Below are 22788 nucleotides of genomic sequence, written 5' to 3'. Positions count from 1 at the left end.
TGTGCAACTGTCTCCCGGAATAAACATGTCCAGGTAATTTTTGCCCTCTCTCGTGTATGTGATGGTCAGACTGCATTAGAGCAACCTGGAGTCCAAGATCATTAAAGTATTAAAAAGCTGCACCTCCTTTTCTCCCTGCATGAAATGCTTCACATTTATTCTTTCATGCCATATATTTCATAAAAACCCTCCAGTGTGGAAACAGGCCCTTTAGCCCAACAAGCCCACACCAACCCTTGGAGCATCTCACCCAGACCCATCCTGTTATAACCCACCTAAGCTACACATCCCTGAACACTACTGGCAACTTAGAACGGCCAATCCACCTAACCTACACATCTTTGGACTGTGGGAGGAATCTGGAGTACCTGGAGGAAACCCATGCAAACACGGAGTGATAATGAGAACTGCAGATGCTGGAGAATCCAAGATAACGAAACGTGAGGCTGGATGAACACAGCAGGCCAAGCAGCATCTCAGGAGCACAAAAGCTGACGTTTCGGGCCTAGACCCTTCATCAGAGAGGGGGATGGGGTGAGGGTTCTGGAATAAATAGGGAGAGAGGGGGAGGCGGACCGAAGATGGAGAGAAAAGATAGGTGGAGAGGACAGTATAGGTGGGGAGGGGATAGGTCAGTCCAGGGAAGATGGACAGGTCAAGGAGGTGGGATGAGGTTAGTAGGTAGGAGATGGAGGTGTGGCTTGGGGTGGGAGGAAGGGATGGGTGAGAGGAAGAACAGGTTAGGGAGGCAGAGACAGGCTGGACTGGTTTTGGGATGCAATGGGTGGAGGGGAAGAGCTGGGCTGGTTGTGTGGTGCAGTGGGGGGAGGGGATGAGCTGGACTGGTTTTGGGATGCGGTGGGGGAAGGGGAGATTTTGAAGCTGGTGAAGGCCACATTGATACCATTGGGCTGCAGGGTTCCCGAGCGGAATGTGAGTTGCTGTTCCTGCAACCTTCGGGTGGCATCACTGTGGCACTGCAGGAGGAGAACGTGCAAACTCCACACAGTCACCTGAGGGTGGAATCGAACCCAGGTCCCTGGTGCTGTGAGGCAGCAGTGCTAACCGCTGAGGTATTGTGCCACCCTATAGATACCACTGGTTATAGACAAAGATGTCACTGGTTAGGTCAGAATTTGTTACCTGTCTCAACTGCACATAAACTGAATGGCTTGCTCGTCCATTTCATAGATCAGTTAAGAGTAAATCACATTGCTATGAATCTGGATTTACATGCAGACCACATCACATGGGCATGAGTAAACCACAGTGGCTCTTACAATAATCAATGCTAGTTGTCACTCCAGATCGTATAAATTGTATATTTAAATTCTACCAAGTGGCCTGGTGGGATTTGAATCCACATGTCCAATGGAATAGACTGGGTCTCTGGATTACTCATCCAGTGACATTACCACCTCTCCCCCCAGATTCCAAAGTTAGCACTTGTTCCCTGGCTTCATCCTGTGCAGTCACAGAGCCTATATGGAGGACTAGTGACTGTCATGTTTATGAATAAGTCAGCTTTCTGCAAAACTCATTCAGAGCATTACTTACAATTTGTTGTCAGATAACTACTGCTGCCAGCCATTTTCTACTAAGCTAAGCTTATGAACCCGCTTGCAGTTTAATTTCTAAGTCAGAATCTGGCTGTTCATCTAAATTACAGGAAAAGAAAACCTTTCCAGAAATTCTCACATGCACCAGTTTCTCATTCCTAGTTCCAGTCATTATTGTCTTCACTCTGTACTTCCAAAAAATAGACAGTGTTATTATAGTCAGTGAAATGTTTATTGAAAAAAAACTTGTTTTATCTTAATATTATTACAGATCAAACCATGGCTTTCCAAAGCGAACTGGAAGCACCTAAACAGAAAATATTTGCAGGGCTAGGGGGAAGTCTGTGCATGTGTGAGGGGTAGGAGTGGTTGTAGGAATACTTGATGTACTCTTGCAAAGAGCTGGTATGGACACAAAGGACGGAATGGCCTCCTTCATATTGTAATAGTTTTGTGATTCTATGTAACTTATGGACATTCCAGACAGTGGAACTCTCATAGGGATCATCCCCTTTTCCCTTCATTTTCTGATTTTTGGGAGGGTTACTGTGAAAAGAAATATCTTCACAGCTGCCAGACATCTCAAAGTTTAGTCACAGGAATCATGTTGGAAATACAGCAAACATGTTGTACATTGTACCTCCCAAACACAACAATGTAACATTGACCAGATTATTTTAGTGATGCTGATTGACGAATAAATGTTGGCCAAATACAGTGCACAACTCTAAAATATAACAAAGAATTGTTGATGCTGGAAATCTGAAACAAAAAGAGAAATTGCTGGAAAAATTCAGCAAATCTGGCAGGAGCTGTGGAGTGAAAGCTGTGTTAATACTGAGTCCAGTGTCCTTTTACAAAACATTCTGAAGGAGGGCCACTGGACTCGAAACTTTAACAGTGCATAATTCACCTGCTTTTCTCCAAATAGCAGTAGGATTTTGCACATCAATCTGAGCAGGTATGTTGGGACACCGTTTAACATTCCATCTCACAGTCTGCACCTCCAGCAGTCCCTTAGTATTGTCTGCAAGGCACAAGCCAGGGGCACGATGGAACGTGCTCCACTTGTCTGGATGAGTGCAGCTCCAACAACGCTCAAGAGACTCAACATCATTCGGAACAAAGCATCCTACTACATTCAAGATTTACATTTTTCACTGTAAATGCAGAGTAGCAGCAGTGTGTACCAGTTACAAGATGCACTGCAGCAACTCATGAGTTTCTAAACCCACGTCCCCTACCACCTGGAACGACAAAGGCAGCAGATACATGGAGACAAAGCTGCAAGTTCCCTCCAAGCCATAAATCCTCCAGACTTCAAATTACACAGAGTTCCCTCATGTTGTTAGGTCAAAATCCTGGGGAAACTCCATTCCTAACAGCACTAGTATTGATCCACCCATGGTCCGTAATGTTTCATGAAGGTAGCTCCCCACCAGCTTCTTAAGGGTAATTGGGGATGGGTAACAGATTCCATTAATACTCCCATTCTGTGAAAGTATTAAAAAAGATCAATAGGAACCTTCAAATATTTGAAAGGGGAAAAGGAATCTGTATTACCTTTGACAAAATTGGATAAATCAGTCCAAGCTCAAGTTGCTTGTGGTGTCATTCAAGTTGTTTGGCTGAAGATCAAATGCCAGTGGTAGCTTGCCAATCATGTCATCATCCGGTTCAGCAGGAAGTTTGAAATGGGTAAGTGTGACTAACTTACATTTATACAATGAACAACTTCAGCACATCTCAAAAGCATTTCCCAACCAATTGGAGTAATTGAGTGGTCACTGCTGCAAATGTAGAAAATGCAATGACCAATGGGTGTAAAAGGGCCTGTTTTAGTGATATTGGTAGAAGCAAATAAAGATTAGCCAGGACACTGCAGTTAATTGCAATTGCAGATGTGAGATCTTTTAAAATCACCTCTGAAGGCAGATGGAGTCTTGACTTAATGTCTTCATGGAGAGACAGCACCTGTGACACTGCAGCATTTACTCAGCAGGGCATTAAAACAGCAGCTTTGAACACGGTCTCAGGACCTATACAAGAGTTTGTCAGTAAGTGTGAAAGTGGACAAAACTGGAGGCAACCTTGTAAGGTGAACTGGAAATTGAGGTGACAAATGGGGCAAAAACAACCTGTCTTTGTCAGGGTAAAACAAATGCAGGGTGGTGGTGATATAGCTGTCATTTCACCAAATGAGTAATCTAGAGGCCCAGGCTAACCTTCTAGGATTGTAAATTCAAATCCCAAAATGGAAGATTGCATAATTGGAATTCAATGCAAAAGAAAAACTGGAATAAAAAGTTTGTCTGATGGTGACCACATCAATAATTTTTTCCGTTCACAGCACGTGGGTGATGCTGGCTAGAGAGGCATTTGTTGTCCGTCGTTAGTAGTCCAGAGGGCAGTTAAGAGTCAACCACATTGCCATGGATTTGAAGTCACATATAGACTGGACTAGAGCAGATCATGATGGTAGTTTCCTTTGCTAAAGAACATGAGTGAACAGATGGGCTTTTATCCCAACAATTGACAACGGTTTCATGGTCATCATTGGACTCTTAATTCCAGACATGCTGCTGAATTCAAATCTCACTATTTACCGTGGTGGGATTTATATGCGGGTGCGCAGAACCCTATCAGAGTCTATGGATTAACGATACCATCACCACCTGTGCTGTAAAAGCCATCTGGATCATGAACGTTCTTTTGGGAAGTTGTCTTTCCCCAACAGCTCTACATGACTCCTGACCCACAGCAATGTCATTGACTCCAAACTGCCCTCTGGCCATTTAGGAATTAGCAATAAATACTGGTCTAGTCAGTGATACTCGATATCCCAAAAGTCAAGTGGTTACAGAAGGGGTATGGAAAGAAAAGTCAAACAAACCAAAGCAGACTCTGAATCAGCAGAAGACTAAACAGAATGTTTTCTTCATGACCAAGGTAAAGAGAATCTGTCGTAGAATCAAGGAATTGGAAGTGTTTTGACGACGAAGATAGCACTGGTCTCGCAAGTAAATCATAAACACTATGAAACATTAGTCTTCATCTGAAGGGACGTAGGTTGCAAAAGTGAAATGCTCCACCACCCCCTCTGCCAAACATTTCATCCCCCTCCCTTTACAAAGTGCACATTGAAATATCAGCACAGGCTGAAGCAGCTGATGATGGACCCCGAAGCATTGTGCTCAGTGCTCCACAACCAGCAAGAGGGGCTGGTCCTTGAAACAGATGAAGTCTCTTCAAACCCAAAGAAAACACAAATTTGAGAGGACCTTTTCAGAAGTGACAAACTACCACATTGACTACAGTTGTTATACTGGTTCAAGCTGGAATAGGATAATGATACAGGGAGAAATCAGGCAAGTCAAGTTCCAGCTTGCTGTGAGGAACATGGTAAGTGTTATAGTTAAATATAAAGCTGCATAGTCTGGGCTGGTATTCTCTCCACTAAATTTTAAGAATAATCCAACAGTGGCATCTGAGCTAAGTGGCAGTGTTAATAGAAAGAAACAATTGTTTTAATGTGGTACCTCAACTCCTGGGCATTCCAAACCATTTTAAGCCAATCACAGACTTTTGAGATGATAGTCACTGCAATAGTTATGATTATTTATAATCAACTGCTAGGCTTTATACAAAACCTGGCATTTTACTGTTAATTTATCGTTAACTGCTGCATTCTCCTTGGTAATGCTGTTACCAATACTCGTTTTGGCTTCAAATTACAGCAAGGGTTGGCAGATGGCAACTAAGATGAAGGGCGGGCACATAATCTAACAGGATACAGAAATTTCAAGGGGCTGAATAGCCTACTCTTGTTTCCTTGGTGTTTAAATACCTGGGAACAGTTGAGGAGACAAACTCTCTAAAAACATTTGCCAGTTCTGGATAGAGGAAACCGCAGATCTAATTTTTTTGGGGTGTGGACAATGTTGGACAGGGCACGTTCCTTGGTCCCTGGTAGAAGCTCTCCTTGAATCACTGCACACCTTGAGGTGGAAACTCCTCGTGCCACTCCCACAAGTCTCAACCTGCTTACATTCTAAAAGTAGATCCTTGAACAGCAAGACATTTCCTTTGAAATAAACTTTTGTGAATGTTGAACGTAATTGTCTCTGAAAATCATTTGTTCCCTTTTTTGTTAAAAACAGACTCTCATCGGTAAAGGAAGAGGGAGAGAAATACAGATGTCTCCATTACAATAAAGATAAAACAGTGTGGATATTGAAACTTTGGGGGGAAAAAAAGAGTGCTGGAGAAAATTGGGCGATCTGGCAATGTCTGTGGAGAAACAGTCCTCGTTGAGTCCATTATGACAATTCTTCTGAAGTCATACTCAACTTGAGAAGTGAACTCTGTCTCTCTCTCTCTCTCTCTCTCTCTCTCTCCACAGGTGCTACCAGACCTGCTGAGTTTCTCCAGCATGTTTGGCGATTTTTTTTATTAGTCTCTGACCATCGACTGCAGTGTTCCACTTCCTTCTCTCTTCTCCCAACCCTCACGGTTCCCCAGGCTAAAGAACAGAATGTGATTAAATCACTTTAATAAGAGGGGATGTGCATCTAGCTAGTAAGACACCTTGCCAGGGAAGGTCAAGTTGAAGGAAGGAAAAAGAAGCAAGGGAAAATGAAGAATCTCATGTAACTTAAAAAGTTTCCAGACTGCAGTCTTATATTCCTCTGACAGTGTTATATTAATTCAGTTTAAACACCAATGGACACTTACCATCTCTATTAAAAGTGCCAACTCCCACTCTGAAAACTGCTTCCAGTCAGGATTATTCATCACAGAAAATTTGAAAACTGTTGAAAAATTGCTCTTGAAAGGATAAATCAGCCACATGGCTTGAAGTGGTAAATGATCGGAGAGTAGGTGACCTTGCATTTAGTCTGACATTAGACTGTGAAGGGCTAAACAACTCAGCAGAACTGATTGTCTAGAGTATGTCTGAATGGGGTGTAGGATATACACAGCCCAGGAATGACTCCAACCTCTCCATCAATCCCATTTCTCTTCCAGCTTCCTGCGCGTCACAGCCTAAACATGAACAAGTTACAACATATGCACATGCATTTTGAGTTAACGTTTTAAAGCAGTCTGCTTTGTTCGCAAGAAGGTCTGCATTGGTGAAAAAAAACCTTCCAGTGCAAAATACATGAAGCCATCAAATAAGTCCAGGTGGTGTTTTCAGTCAGCTGTTGTCTTCACCAGTTCACACTACAGCAGTGGGACCTTCTCAGTTTATCCCTGCATTCCTTAGTTGCAGTCATACTCACCCCGTAACTGCTAGCCCATCCCATAAGATTGTGATCCCTTCCAATTTCCACCAGATACTAAATGGCAGCTTTACATCAAACATGAAATGGCAGAAAGGTGACAACAGGCAGCCAACAGACAGTCCAAAGATGTGCAGGTTATGATGGATTGGCATTGCAAAATTGCCCCACTGTGTCCAGGAATGTTGCAGGCGTGGGGTCGGAGAGTCAGCCATGGGAAATGCAGGGTTACAGGTATGGGGGTGGTGTTGGGATGCTCTTCGGAGGGTCGGTGTGGACTCCATGGGCCGAACTGCCTGCTTCTACACTGCAGGGATTCTATGGAGTCCAACTTATGTCAACAAACCCCACACTGATCACAATGGGATATGTGCCAGTCCACACTGCAGTTGCTGAGCTCAGAGGGTGAAGGCAGGCTGCAATTACTTGCTGGAGGTGCTGCATCACACTCGAGTCTCTGGCGATTCCTTGGTGCAGTAACCGGGACAACTGACAGGGGGCAACACCATGCCCTCATATTGCTTCTCCCTTTCATCCTGAGATTTGGGCAGATTTAGAAGATCTATGTAACCGTTTCCCCCTTTCCAGCCAATTTACTGACAAACACATGGTCATGCCCATCCTTCCCTGCCCTGGCAGCTCACACATGACACGTGTTTGTAAGTTTTTCTGTGGTTGGCATGCAATCATGTGCACAGTTCAGAAGAAAGTCTTGCTGCCTTAAATGTTGCTATAGCATTTGCACACACCTGTCCCTCCGATGGGGACACTTTTACCTTTCTGTGCCCCCTCTTTCCAATCCCAACCCCCTCAAGAAGAGGAAATCTCCAGTGTTAAATGTTCTATATTTTAGTAATGAATCAGGCTTCTGGCCTGTCCCTCAGGCTGTGTGCAGCCCAGGCCTCAAGTTTCTATTGTCCAGGGAGTTAAATGGAAACTTCTTCTGAAAATAAAACAAACCTACAAAACTGTTCACCTCAGTGGAAACCGGGCCCACACCCGTCCCTAACAAGAATACCTCCCCAAAATGCAAGATTAAACTCAACTGAACATTTTAGTTTGAGGTTTTTTCTTGTGTGTGTTTTTTTCTCTTTTGAACATAAGAGTCAATAGAGCAGCATTCCACTGGTGTAACAGCAAATTGTGTAAAACTGTGCAAATGTGTCCCAACTCTGTGCTCTCTCGCCACCCCAAACCCCACCCAATACACCACTGTTGCTGTAGCACCAAAGTGGGATCATCCCCTGCTCCCCTAGGGTTTGGTCCATGCTCGCAGTCTTTCTCTCCTCCAGAGGTTCACAGGGGCAGGTGGGTTAGATGGGAAATCCTTCATTCCACACGGATTAACAGGCCATAAAGGACCGTTGAGGCTCTCTCCTTGGTGATCCACTCGATTTCATTGTTGCTGAACCTGGGATCGATTGACTCACTGGCCCCCACAGACTGTGGGCCCACCTTATACGATCCTGGCCGCACGCACACCTGGAAGGCCACTTGAGCATGGTGATGTCGTTGGGATTTCAGGTCCTTGAACCTAAGGAATGAATTAGCATAATTAACCAGAATAAAAGATGAGAATTATTTAACAGCTTGGAAAAAAAGATGAATTTGTGCTGCCTCTTTGGAAGATTTATCAAATTTATCCCAATCCCCACAATCCAGTTAATGCCACCTTTTCAGTAAAAGGATCACCTTGACCAACCAGACTCAACCTGCAATCTCCTTTCATGCTTTGCAAATGTTAGTTTGCCCCTTGAATTGGTATTCTTGTCAGTGGCCCTGAAGTGTGCAAGCTGAAAAGACTTGTCAAATTGTGTAGCTTTTATCAATAATACTCCTTTCTCAAATATTGATCCTTTTCGAAATTTCCAGTGAATCTGCTTCGAACAGCCTCTTTAGGTGACGCTGAATTAAAATCTTCCTGTCGCTTCTTCTGTTTCTTTGGCAAACGACTAAATCTGTGTCCTCCTGTCACTGAAAACATTTTAAACACCTCAGTTGAATGTCTTCTATTTTCTCTGTTTTGATATGTTTGCTTGTCTTTATAAGGTAGACAGGTGAGTAGGGCAATTATGAGGAGAACGGTTTTATAGTTTTTTTTGTTTTAGAAGAAGTTTCTTTTAAATCCTTGGACAGTAGAAACTTGAGGCCTGGGCTGCACACAGCCTGAGGGACAGGCCAGAAGCCTGATTCATTACTAGAATATGGAACTCCTGACACTGGATATCTCCTCTTGACGGTAAAAGGTAAAAGTGCCCCTATCAAAGAGGGACGTATGTGCAAATGCTGTAGCAACATTTAAGGCAGCAAGACTTTCTTCTGTGATGTGATAATGGGAACTGCAGATGCTGGAGAATTCCAAGATAATAAAATGTGAGGCTGGATGAACACAGCAGGCCCAGCAGCATCTCAGGAGCACAAAAGCTGACGCTTCGGGCCTAGACTCTGATGAAGGGTCTTGGCCCGAAGCGTCAGCTTTTGTGCTCCTGAGATGCTGCTGGGCCTGCTGTGTTCATCCAGCCTTACATTTTGTTATCTAAGACTTTCTTCTGATCTCTTCATGCCTCGGGCCTAATCTTACAGCTTCAGTGTAGCACACACCCAAGGTAACGGTAAGTAGGAGCACTTAATGCAGAGCCTCAAGTAACAGCACAAGTAGCTGGGCTCTGAGCACAACTTCCTGGATGTTTATTCCACAGCAAATGTAGCAGTCAGCGGGTTCAAACTCACACGTTATGTACACATAATACAGGCCGACATTCACATTACTAATACTGAGCGGGTTTATCCCTTCACAGCGTCAATAATAAAGGAGTGCCACTCTGTCGGAGGGTCAGTAGAGGATTTTTGAAGATTCATTACTAAGAGGGCACTGCATTGTCAAATATTCTGCCTTTCAGGATGAGATGCCAAACCCAGGCCCCAACTGTAATTTCAGGCAAATCGAAAAGATTCCACGGAAATGAACCCAGCAGTTTGGGGGGTACCACTTTTGCGCTCACCAATCAATTACTCAACATCACCAGATTGTTGTTTTAGGGATTTTGCTGTATCAAAATTGGCTAAAGCATTTCCTGCAGCAGCGACTGACTTCATAGGGTGCTCCATTGACTCTGAAATACATGGCAATGTTCAAAGGTTGTGAACTGGGCTATATTAGTGTAAATCTTTCTTTCAAATCACCTTCTGCACCTTGCGAGGCACAGAGAGTGTGGCATAAACAAACAACCAATAAAGTTTCAAGGTGATGGACAAATCAAGTCTCACTAGTTGTGAGAAAATCTAGTTTGAAAGCTTAGCGTGGGACTGGATGCTGAAGAGTAAGAAGGGGTGGAGATTTGGATTTGGGTCCAGTTACTCAGTTTCTGGCTGCAGTCAGACAAGATACCTTAGCTCTTGTGTTGGGAAAAAAATTGGTTCATGAAACTTGATACCAGGGTGCAAGGGAAATTCATGAGCCCCCAGAATAAAGTAGTCCATGTCCAAATGTAGCAAGACCTGAACATCACCCCGGTCTGGGCTGACAAAGAGAAAGTTATACACATGCCACACAAGGGCCAGACAGTGACCATCTCCAACAAAAGAGAACGTAACTTCTTTGAGGATGTGACTAGAAAAGTTGATGAGGGTCGAGCTGTGGGTGTGGTGTATATGGACTTCAGTAAGGCATTTGATAAGGTTCCCCATGGTAGGCTCATTCAGAAGGTCAGGAGGAATGGGATACAGGGGAACTTAGCTGCCTGGATACAGAATTGGCTGGCCAACAGAAGGCAATGAGTGGTAGTAGAAGGAAAATATTCTTCCTGGAAGTCAGTGGTGAGTGGTGTTCCACAGGGCTCTGTCCTTGGGCCTCTACTGTTTGTAATTTTTATTAATGACTTGGATGAGGGGATTGAAGGATGGGTCAGCAAGTTTGCAGACGACACAAAGGTTGGAGGCGTCACTGACAGTATAGAGGGCTGTTGTAGGCTGCAGCGGGACATTGCCAGGATGCAGAGATGGGCTGAGAGATGGCAGATGGAGTTCAACCTGGATAAATGCGTGGTGATGCATTTTGGAAGGTCGAATTTGAAAGCTGAGTACAGGATTAAGGATAGGATTCTTGGCAGCATGGAGGAACAGAGGGATCTTGGTGTGCAGATACATAGATCCCTTAAAATGGCCACCCAAGTGGACAGGGTTGTTAAGAAAGCATATGGTGTTTTGGCTTTCATTAACAGGGGGATTGAGTTTAAGAGTTGTGAGATCTTGTTGCAGCTCTATAAAACTTTGGTTAGACCGCACTTGGAATACTGCGTCCAGTTCTGGTCGCCCTATTATAGGAAAGATGTGGATGCTTTGGAGAGGGTTCAGAGGAGGTTTACCAGGATGCTGCCTATACTGGAGGGCTTATCTTATGAAGAGAGGTTGACTGAGCTCGGTCTCTTTTCATTGGAGAAAAGGAGGAGGAGAGGGGACCTAATTGAGGTATACAAGATAATGAGAGGCATAGATAGAGTTGATAGCCAGAGACTATTTCCCAGGGCAGAAATGGCTAGCACGAGGGGTCATAGTTTTAAGCTGGTTGGAGGAAAGTATAGAGAGGATGTCAGAGGCGGGTTCTTTACACAGAGAGTTGAGAGAGCATGGAATGTGTTGCCAGCAGCAGTTGTGGAAGCAAGGTTATTGGGGACATTTAAGAGACGGCTGGACATGCATATGGTCACAGAAATTTGAGGGTGCATACATGAGGATCAATGGTCGGCACAACATTGTGGGCTGAAGGGCCTGTTCTGTGCGGTACTGTTCTATGTTCTATGTAACCACCTTCTCATGACATTCAATGGCATTACCATCATTGAAGCCCCACTATCAATATTCTGAAGAGATAACCATTGTCAACAGACTGAGCTGGGCTAATCGTATAAATGTATAAACATAGAATTGTGCACAATTCTATGGAGGCTTTGAAGAAGGTGCAAAAGAAGTTCTCCAAAACATTGGCTGGATACTAGCGAAAAGGAGAAGTTGGACAAACCTGGATTGTTTTCAGCGGAGTGCCGGAGGCTGAGGGGGTGATCTGATAGAAATATGTAAAACTTTGAGAGGCATGGACAGGGTGGATATTTGGAATCTTTTACCCCCAGGGTGGAAATGTCAAATACTAGCAGAGCAGGTTTAAGATGAGAGAAGAAAAGTTCAAAGGAGTTATGTTCGGGAAGTTGTTTTGTTTTTAAACATAGAGGGTGTAGCTGCCTGGAACAAGCTGCCAAGGGAGTTGGTAGAAGCAGATACAATAGCGAAGTTAGAGGCATTTAGACAGACATATAAACAGGCATAGAACAGAGGGATACACACCACGTGCAGGTGGATGGGATTAATTTAGAATGGTATCATCGTTGGCATACGCATGGGGGGACAAAGGGGCTGCCCCTCTGCTGTACTGTTCGATGTTCAATGTAAATAACGTGGCAGCAAGAGTAGGTCAGAATTCTGCAGCAGTAGCTCCACAGCTTGTCCACAATGTACTTGGTACAAGTCAGGAGTGTAATGGAATGCTCACCACTTGCCTGGATGACTGCAGCCCCAACAAAACTCAAGAATCTCGACACCATCGAGGCCAAACCAGCTCGCTTGACTAGTACCACATCCATAAACATTCACTCCCTTCAGCACAGACATTCAGTACCAGCAGTGGGTACCCAGCTACAAGATGCACTGCAGAAATTCACCACAGCTCCTTCAGTAGCATCTTCCAGACCCAGAGCCACTACCATCTAGAAGGACAAAGGCAGCAAATATATGGGAACACCACCAAATGCAAGTTGCCCTTAAAGACACACACATCCTGGCCAGGAACTATATCACTGTTTTCTCAGTGTCACTGGATCAAAATCATGAAACTCACGCCCTAGTAGCAATTGCAGCGACACAGAGGAGTCCCACTACCACCTTTTGGAATAGCTGTAACAAAAGTTGGCTTAGTCAGCAACGATCACTTCCCGTGAAAGAATTTAAAAAAAAATTGGCATACACTTCCAAGTAATCTTTCTGACTGTTTCTTGGGATGTGGCTGCACCATTACTCACCCCTACTATCATGGGACTACCACTGTGCTTTACCACAATGATCCAGAGAGCAGGGTAGGGAAAGCTACGAAGTGGGATTGGACTACTGCAGAGACGAGACCGAGCAGCAGTTGGTAGCTTTCATCTCCTGAACAGTAGTAGTTTATGGGCAATTAATGCTTGGCCCGGCTAGTTCTGTTTTCGTGCCAAATTAACAGATATATAAATTTAAATTTCATAACATGCATCAGTGGGATCTGAACACCCATTCACCTCAATTTCTGCCAAACAAATATCAAACCATCCTCCCAGTGAACATGGGCTCTGGGCTACAAACTGAGCAGCAGTATTATTTTGTGCCTTCACTGTCCCCCAACTCACCCTGCCCAACGAAGGGGTAATATTAATTTGACCACATACATGGATTTGCTCAGTACGTACCGTATTTTAGGACAGAACCGGTCAAGACCAATATATCGCATTGTTGGAGAGAGGCTGACTTTTACAACGTCCTTTTCCTGAATACTGTTCTCCTCAGGATCATTGTATCCATTCTGGAGCTCAACTTTAGCCTCATTGGTGCAGAAGATCGAGGAGCTCCCTGCTTTAATGTGGAGGCGGCCAGGTTGAGCAGTACAGTAACGGTATGGAGGCAAGGTGGCAGAGGGCAGAGGCAGGGAGGAGGAAAAGAAATTAGAGGACAAAAGCAAAGATTTTACTTGTTTCTCTTATTTCATCAGAAAACAAAAAAATGCATAGTTACACAAGTTTGGACTGGCAAACATGACTGCTGCCTCAGCTCAGACACTGGCTTTTTCGAAACACATGCTGCACCTCGGAGTGTTTAGTGGGCACAGTGCAGAGGTAACTTTACTCTTTATCCAACCCAGTGCTGAAGCTCTCTTGGAGTCGTTTTATGGGGTTAACTTAGATGGAGCTTCACTTTCAATTAAAAAGAATAGATAGCTTTGGCTTCAAATAAACGGCTTTACAAATTGACAAACATTTGTCTAGATCTCCTTTCTGTTGAAACAGGAAGGCCAAGGGGTGATCTCATCAACATTCTTACAATGATAAACAGTGTTGACCGAGTGAATGTGGAGGGAAAGTTTGCTCTTGTGGGATACAGTAGTAATAGAGGCTGTAGGAATGCAATAATTATGAGAAATCAGGTTGGGAATCCAATTTACTCAGAATATGAAGCTTGGACCCACAGAGAACAGAAGGCCATTCAGCCCCTTGAGTCTATCCCACCATTCCAGATCATGGTTGATCATATGCCTCAAACCACGATCTCTTTACATCATTAGTAACCAGGAATTTATCAATTTGAACTTGAACTTATCAATGATTGAATTTCTACATCCCTCTTCCGTGAAAAATTCCAAGCGTTACAATCCTCAGATTGACAAAATTCCTCCTCAAATCAGGCTTGCCTTGCATTCTGAGACTGTGTCCATGGCTCTTGACTCCACAGCTGGGGAAACATCCTTTCTGCATCAACTCTGTCCCTTCAAGAGTTTTGAAGTTTCTATGAGAATGCTTCTCATTTTTCTAAAGTCCGAGAGTGCGAGCCCAATTTCCTCAATCTTTCCTCGTGGTGCAATCCCGCTATCCCAGGAATCAGATGGGTGAACCTCCGCTGCACTCCCTCTAAGGCAGGAACATTCTTCCTTAGGCAAGGCGAGCACATCTGCATACGATATGCTATGTATAGTCTCACCAGCGTTCTATACAATTGACTGCTCCTGCATTCAAATACCCTTGTAATAAAGGTGAACATGCTCTTTTACTTGTGAATTGCTTGCTCCACGAGCATGTGAGTTTTAGATATCGATATAACAAGGTGTAGAGCTGGATTGGCAGTTCATACTATCTCTGAATCATCTTTACACATCAAGAGTTATGGATCTCTTCTCATTGAATAAGTAACCTGTAGCTCTGTTCCTCCTACTGAAGAGGATGACATCTCACTTCTCCATATTAGATTGTCTGTCATGCTGTTGCCCACTCACTCAGCCTGTCTAAATCCCCCAGAAGTTTCTCTGCATCCTCTTCAAAACTCTCATTCTCCGAGCTTTCTATTGTCAGGAAATATTACAAGCAGCTCCACACCCGAATCATTCTCACAGATCATGAAAAGCATTCATCCTCGAGATATCTGACTGGTATCACTGGTTGGAGTCAAGCTCCCACAGAACCAGGATTTTTAGTTTTACATAGAAAATAGGCACAGGAGTTGGGCCTTCGAGCCTGCACCATCACTCAATATGATCATGGTTGATCACACTACTTCAGCATCTCACTCCTGCTTTCTCTTCATATCCCTTGATCCCTTTAGCCATAAGCTAACCAACCTGCAAAGTCTCCCACCGCTTCTCTCTATTTTCTGAGGTAAGAGTGCGCACAATACAAAAACACAAATATCTCACTCTGTCAAGAGTGCTGCAGTCTGCAAACATTCCACTACTTCACATTGTTTCAAAGGAAGTGTGTCAATAAACAGTACAACTCTCCCTTCCTGAATGATGCTTTGCGGTGTTAAGCTTTACCTGCGTATGCGAAGAGGGTACGTGCTACATATGCATCTCAATGTCCTGACAAGTTTCTGGCATCAGACAGAATGAATTAATGCAACTGTCACAAGGTAAACTTTAAACAGGGCTGAGGCAAGAATCTCTCCACAGCTCAGAAGGCTGATCTACGAGGGAAATGTTAACTGATTACTGTATTCACAAACATAAAAAAATCAAAATATAATGAGCCATATAACTTCACTCAGAGGGATGTTAATCTATGGAATTCCTTGCCCAGGGAAGTAGTTGATGCTACTTCAGCAAACGTTTTTGAAGCTAAGGTAGATTTTTTTTTGAACAATGAAGGAATTAAGGGATTCGGTGAGAACGCGGGTAAGTGGATCTGAGTCCATGAAAAGATCGGCCATGATCTTATCAAATGGTGGAGCAGGCTTGAAGGGCCAAATGGCCTACTCCTGCTCCTAGTTCTTATGTTCTTATAACCACAAATGAATAGGAAGAATTCAGACAAGCTGAGGGTATCTCTCTTTCTGCCTGCATGTCGCTATTGTGAATGGCACCTTTATGTATCTTTGATCTAAAGAGATCAGGGGAGTAATTAAAGCTGAATTAGTATGACAGCAGTGAACAAACCACAGTATTATGTTCTCATGTTGAATTGTGAAGCAACATGGAGATCTCAGATTGAACATAAACGCATGTAGGATCCACCAACAGATGCTGGAATTAAGAAGTGTCCTGTCTCATTAATGACCTGATTCTCTGGTTCTTTTGACCAATGCCAGTAGGAATGAAATCAATTCGAAGATGAAAACAATCCTTATATCCATAATTTGTCCACTGACACATTTGGTTGATGTCACCGTGCTATCTTTGACCTGTTTTGATTTCACTACTCCTTAACTACCTAAGCATCTGTCTGTACTCAGCCTGGAAATGGCTCTCCAGAGTACGCTGAGAGTGTTTGGCTTTCTGTCTGACCTACAGAAGGAATATTTCCATCTCTGAACCAGATGGTGGAGATTTCAAGCCCTGTCTGGGACCACTCCTAGCCAGTGCTGACTGGAGCTCAGGATTTTAAGTGGTAACCTAGGAGACACTTTTTATCACAGCAGAACCCTCCCACCAGACAGGACCAGGATTGTAACAATGTGGGGACAGATGGGATGCGCAGCCAGCAGGTGGTGGTGGGGAGGGGGAATACTTTCAGTGTGGGGTTGGGAAGATAAGAAGCAACAAGCTTAACTCAAACAAACCATCCAAAGTTGAACAGGCTACTCACTCAGTAAAGGCATATAAGATACCAAGACCGTCATAAGATGAAATGGTACATCTAGACAACAAGATAAACCTTTCTGCACATGAACGATGGGGACAGTGGTGGTTCCAGTGTGTTAAAGGTGAAATGATTTCCTCCCTTCCCCAGTCCTCAACCCAACAACCCACTGAGATTTTGCCTGGTCACATACCTGATACCAGCTCCCCGTGATCCAAGGTTCGTCGCAGGGAGCCCACACACGTTCCATGATACGCTGTGTGCCACTTCTTGTAGACATTAGCAACTTCACAGCGTGGATTCAGCCTGCAGAATACAACAGTTAGCACAGCTCATGCAACATACAAAACAAAGAAAAACTTACAAAGCTAAAGTCTCTGTGTTTATACATCAGTTTCTGCAATTTGTTTAGATGGCCTCAGAATGCAGCGTGGCTAATAAAATGCACGAGCTATGGCCAAAAACCTCAGGTGCTAATAGCAACCAAAGGTCACCACTCAGAGGTGGGACAAGTACTTATGGTGACCGACCAAGCCCATGGTCCACCGGTTACCTCCCCCACCATGGCATCCATGTGGGTGCATAGATGGACAGCCCAGAATCTCACTTTGTTGATTAAATCCCACAAGGTTATTCCAGCCCTTGGTTAGCTCGGCAGCCTTCTTAAAACTCCCAGATGTGCTGCCACTAGGTGTGTTCAGACCAAACAGCGCAAGAACCAGCCCCTTAATCATTTACCTGAGTGCGAACCTGCACCATCCGAATGGAAGGGCGTAGTCCTTTGGCGGGTCACCCCGCTTGTAGTAGGCTTCATCTCCACGCAGTTTGTGGCAGGATTCACAGTAGCACAGGTTGCACTTCAGCTCCTCGTCGAAGTAACCATCTGCAATGCAAGCCCATCTTCATGACAACCAAAACTCATTCCAGTCACTCTGACAGTAATATTCCTTCTAACACTTCCAACCGTTTCAGTCCATTGTTACAGAATCACAGAATTATTCCAAAACACCCTTAACCCTTGAATATCCCTCTCCTCTGCAGACTGAGCTACTGATTGCTGGCATAATGATAGCCCTAAGACCACCACCTTTGCACGGATCTTGAATGGTGCACGGCTGCCAAATTAACTGTAGAAGGTATCAAAGGTCATTCTCAAATTCATCCACACTTAACCTCCTTATATGGGGAGGGGTCATTGGGTGAAAACCGATCTTTCAGCAGGACAGGCCTGTACTCACCTCATTCCATTCTTATGCATCTAACTGTAGCTGCAGAATCACCTGCAACAGCTTCTCTTCTTGAGCCCACACCATCAGGTCTGGTGTTTTCAGAGAATCAATCCCTGGTCAGTTCATGTTTCTTGTCGACATGTTGCCTCTTGGTGATATAATTGGAAAACACACCCAATTCTATAAGTCTATGCTGACAAACCGTTACTCCATCTCAATACCAAGATAATAAAATGTGAGGCTGGATGAACACAGCAGGCCAAGCAGTATCTCAGGAGCACAAAAGTTGACGTTTCGGGCCTAGACCCTTCATCAGAGAGGGGGATGGGGTGAGGGTTCTGGAATAAATAGGGAGAGAGGGGGAGGCGGACCGAAGATGGAGAGTAAAGAAGATAGGTGGAGAGAGTATAGATGGGGAGGTAGGGAGGGGATAGGTCAGTCCAGGGAAGACGGACAGGTCAAGGAGGAGGGATGAGGTTAGTAGGTAGATGGGGGTGCGGCTTGGGGGCGGGAGGAAGGGATGGGTGAGAGGAAGAACCGATTGGGGAGGCAGAGACAGGTTGGACTAGTTTTGGGATGCAGTGGGGGGGGGGGGGGGGGGGGGGAGGAGAGCTGGGCTGGTTGTGTGGTGCAGTGGGGGGAGGGGACGAACTGGGCTGGTTGAGGGATGCAGTAGGGGAAGGGGAGATTTTGAAACTGGTGAAGTCCACATTGATACCATATGGCTGCAGGGTTCCCAGGCGGAATATGAGTTGCTGTTCCTGCAACCTTCGGGTGGCATCATTGTGGCACTGCAGGAGGCCCATGATGGACATGTCATCAAGAGAATGGGAGGGGGAGTGGAAATGGTTTGCGACTGGGAGGTGCAGTTGTTTTTTGCGAACTGAGCGGAGGTGTTCTGCAAAGCGGTCCCCAAGCCTCCGCTTGGTTTCCCCAATGTAGAGGAAGCCGCACCGGGTACAGTGGTTGCAGTATACCTGCGATAGGGTTAGGGTTACCCTAACCGCTTTGAAGAACACCTCCGCTCAGTTCGCAAAAAACAACTGCACCTCCCAGTCGCAAACCATTTCCACTCCCCCTCCCATTCTCTTGATGACATGTCCATCATGGGCCTCCTGCAGTGCCACAATGATGCCACCCGAAGGTTGCAGGAACAGCAACTCATATTCCGCCTGGGAACCCTGCAGCCATATGGTATCAATGTGGACTTCACCAGTTTCAAAATCTCCCCTTCCCCTACTGCATCCCTCAACCAGCCCAGTTCGTCCCCTCCCCCCACTGCACCACACAACCAGCCCAGCTCTTCCCCCCCACCCACTGCATCCCAAAACCAGTCCAACCTGTCTCTGCCTCCCTAACCGGTTCTTCCTCTCACCCATCCCTTCCTCCCACCCCAAGCCGCACCCCCCGCTACCTACTAACCTCATCCCACCTCCTTGACCTGTCCGTCTTCCCTGGACTGACCTATCCCCTCCCTACCTCCCCACCTACACTCTCTCCACCTATCTTCTTTACTCTCCATCTTCGGTCCGCCTCCCCCTCTCTCCCTATTTATTCCAGTTCCCTCCCCCCATCCCCCTCTCTGATGAAGGGTCTAGGCCCGAAACGTCAGCTTTTGTGCTCCTGAGATGCTGCTTGGCCTGCTGTGTTCATCCAGCCTCACATTTTATTATCTTGGAATCTCCAGCATCTGCAGTCCCCATTATCTCTCTCTCTTACCCATTTCTTTGCCTGGTCATCTGATGTTCTCTCCGGCCTCCACCTCCGTCTATTGTTTACTTCTCTCTTGATCCCACCTTCAGCTTACATACCAACCTTTCCCTAGCTACAATCCATTCTGAAGAAGGGTCACACTGCACCCTTAACGTTAACTCTGATTTCTTTCCACAAATGCTGCCAGACCAGCTGTGCTTTTGCAGTAATGTCTGTTTCTGCTTCAAAAGTAATGTGGAGGCAAGTGTCCAGTGAAAGCTGCTCTGTTAATATGCCCCCAAACAAACCCGAGGTAATGCTAACAGTTTGGGCCTCTGACGCTGTGCAATCTTGACATGGGCTAATCAAGGCCTTGCAGTTCTGTGTTACCTGTCAAAGTCTCCCCACTCCCACTGCGGTCTCCCTATAGCACCTGCAGGAGTATTCCTTGCAAGCGTCTGTCTGATTTCCTTTTGAAGTTGTTCATTGTCACTGATTAAACCTGCATCCCCTAGTCCTTGCACCATCAACTGACAGAAACTGTTCCTTGACTGTCTCATTTGATCTTGTCATCACTGTATGCTCCTTGTTCGAATCTCTCCTCAATCACCTTCGCCCTGAGGAAAACAAGCCCAACCTCTCCAATCCAACCATGTTGCTTGATGAAAGCCCCATATGACAATGACACCTTTTCTCAGCCAGAAGCTGTGATGTTCTCGGTCTGACCATGTTCCAATATATCTGCCAGTTGTTGAAACTAATGATACCCTGGTGCAGATCAACAGCACCTCTGTCCCCAGAATGTTTTTTGTTCAAATCGGTCCCAAAGTATGAAAATCTCTCTGTTCACCTGGCAGTGGGAGGAGTTCCTTGAATCTTGCACAAAGGGCCTGATATTCACAGGTTTTCATGGGATTCACTTCAGGTGGTGGTGTCCAGCACAAATTCTCCTTAATACCTGAGAAAGGAACAACCAAGTGTTTAATGGGAAAAAAACAACAATATTACCTGTTGGATACCTCTCTGCGGCATGGCACCTCAATGGTTAGCACTCCTGCCTCACAGCGTCAGGGACTTGGGATCAATGCCAGCCTCGGGCAACTGTCCGCACATTCTCTCCATGTCAGCGTCTGCTTCCTCCAGGTGCTCCAGTTTCCTCCCACAGCCCAAAGATGTGCATGCTAAGGAACGTGTAGGTTAGAAATATTAGCCACAGGAAATGCAGGGTTATAGGGAAAGGGTAGGGGTTGGTGGGATGCTCTTCGAAGGGATGGTGTGGACATGATGAGTTGAATGGCCTGCTTCCACACTATAGGGATTCTGTGATGATACCTGGAGGAACAAGGGTTGAGTGCTGAGTCCATCCCCATCAGAAAGCCAATGAATCATAAAGTCATACAGGGTCAATGAGTCAGCACTGACATAACTACCACAAAAAGTGCAGTAATGCTAATTTCCTGCACTTGTCCCAAATCGTTGAATGTTATGAGCAATAAGGTGCTCATCCAAATTTTTTTTAAGCTTATAAGGTTTCTGACTTTCACTACCTTCCCAGGCAGTGCACTCCAGATTCTTACCATCCTCAGTGATTTCTTTTTTCTCGACTCCCCTCTGAATCTCCTAACCCTTACTCGAAAATTATGTTCCCTTGCGATTGACCCTTCAACCAAGGGGAACAGCTGCTCTCTATTCACCTTGTCCATCCCCTTTATAATCATGTACAACTCAATTATGTCTCCCCGAGTCTTCTCAGCTCTAAAGAAATCAATCCAAGCCGATCCAGTCTCACCTTAAAGCTCAATTTCTCCATTGCAGGCAACATCTGGCGACCTTCCTCTGTACCCCCTCACATCCTATCTGTAATGAGGTGACAAGAACTGCACACAGTACTCCTGCTGTGGCCTAACCCATGCTCCGTACAACTCAAACATCATCTCCCCGTTTTTAACTCTGTGCCAGGGATGATGAAAGCAAGTGTTCCATATGCTTTCTTAACTATCCTATTCACATACTCTGCTGAGTTCAGGGATCTGTGAATAATTACCTCAAGATCACACTGTTCCTTTAAGTTACCCAGCGTCCTGTCATTCACTAAATACGCTCTTATCTTTTTGTTTCTTCCAAAGTGCATCACCTCGCACTTATCAGGGTTAAATACCATCTACCACTGCTCTACCCCAGATAGCTTGATAGATCAGAAATTTTACTTCTGCAGTGTGGCTACCATGGTGGTGAGTCACTGAACGTACGAATACAAGGGTGACAATTGTTTTTAAACAAAATAACAAAAGTTTATCTCACAGAAGATAAAAAAAATCACAAAGCTATCAAAAACAATTTAGAAAGATAATAGGATTCAGTCCAAAGACAAATTCAACCCATTTCCCTGTAATATCCTTTACAGACACTCAAATGCTGCAAAGTATCACTCCTATCTTAACTATTTAGTTTCTTACAAACTGATAAGGTTGCAAAATCTTGATTCAGTGACTTTGTACATTGGCCCAACGCAATTCTCTCCATTACTGTTTCTCCCTCAGATACATGGGCTTCTTTATTGATTTTTCCATTTGTTTGAAGTGCTAAAATAAGTTAGGAGACTTCTTGCCAGATCTAACAGCTTGAAACTGCAACAAGCTAAACTGCCCTTCTGCTGGCATGAAACTGTTCTCCTCAACTGAAACCTGATTGCAGCCACTTTCTCAATGTCAAAAAGGTCCAGCTTTATAAACATTTCCTCAAATAACTCCCCAGGCAGTTTATCAAGTCAGTTGGCTCAAGCAAAATGCTTTCTTGAAAATGATGTTTGAACTTGCCGAATAGAATTTTTAGAGGATTTTTAAATTAGAATCCTTATAATGTGAAAGCAGGCCATTCAGCCCATTGAATCCACACTGACCTTCTGAAGAACAGCCCACCTGAACCCACCCCACCTATCCTATCCATGGGCAATTCAGCATGGCCAATCCATGTAAACTGCAAATCTTTGGACGGGAGGAAACTGAAGCACCCAGAGGAACACACACAGAACAGACATGGGAAGAATGTGCAATCTCCACACAGACAGTTGTTCAAGGGTGGCACTGTGAGGCAGCAGAGCTAACCACTGAGCCACAGCGGTGTCCAGAATCTTAACTGTTAAGAAGTGGCTTTGGAAAACGAA

At 44.9% G+C, this 22788-nt stretch overlaps 1 protein-coding gene across 5 annotated transcripts in view; it reads right to left on the bottom strand.

Moving 5' to 3' along the window:
- Positions 1-1783: 1783 nt before the first annotated feature.
- Positions 1784-22788, bottom strand: part of neurl4 (neuralized E3 ubiquitin protein ligase 4) — a 118608-nt gene continuing 97603 nt past the window's right edge. For 3 of the 5 annotated variants that reach the window (XM_059642606.1, XM_059642603.1, XM_059642605.1), the window contains 5 exons: positions 20476-20583; positions 17443-17587; positions 16898-17010; positions 13333-13495; positions 1784-8378 (listed from right to left, as the gene is read on the bottom strand). In XM_059642606.1, the coding sequence (XP_059498589.1) occupies positions 8174-8378; positions 13333-13495; positions 16898-17010; positions 17443-17587; positions 20476-20583 (734 nt within the window). In that variant the 3' untranslated portion in view covers positions 1784-8173. The remainder of the gene's footprint in view (positions 8379-13332; positions 13496-16897; positions 17011-17442; positions 17588-20475; positions 20584-22788) is intronic. The other 2 variants (XM_059642604.1, XM_059642607.1) reach the window with 1 other exon arrangement.

This window comes from Stegostoma tigrinum, chromosome 45 (assembly GCF_030684315.1).
Source record: "Stegostoma tigrinum isolate sSteTig4 chromosome 45, sSteTig4.hap1, whole genome shotgun sequence".
Lineage (NCBI taxonomy): Eukaryota > Metazoa > Chordata > Chondrichthyes > Orectolobiformes > Stegostomatidae > Stegostoma > Stegostoma tigrinum.
Note: the sequence above shows the minus strand (reverse complement) of the source record. Positions and strands in the feature narration are given on the sequence as shown.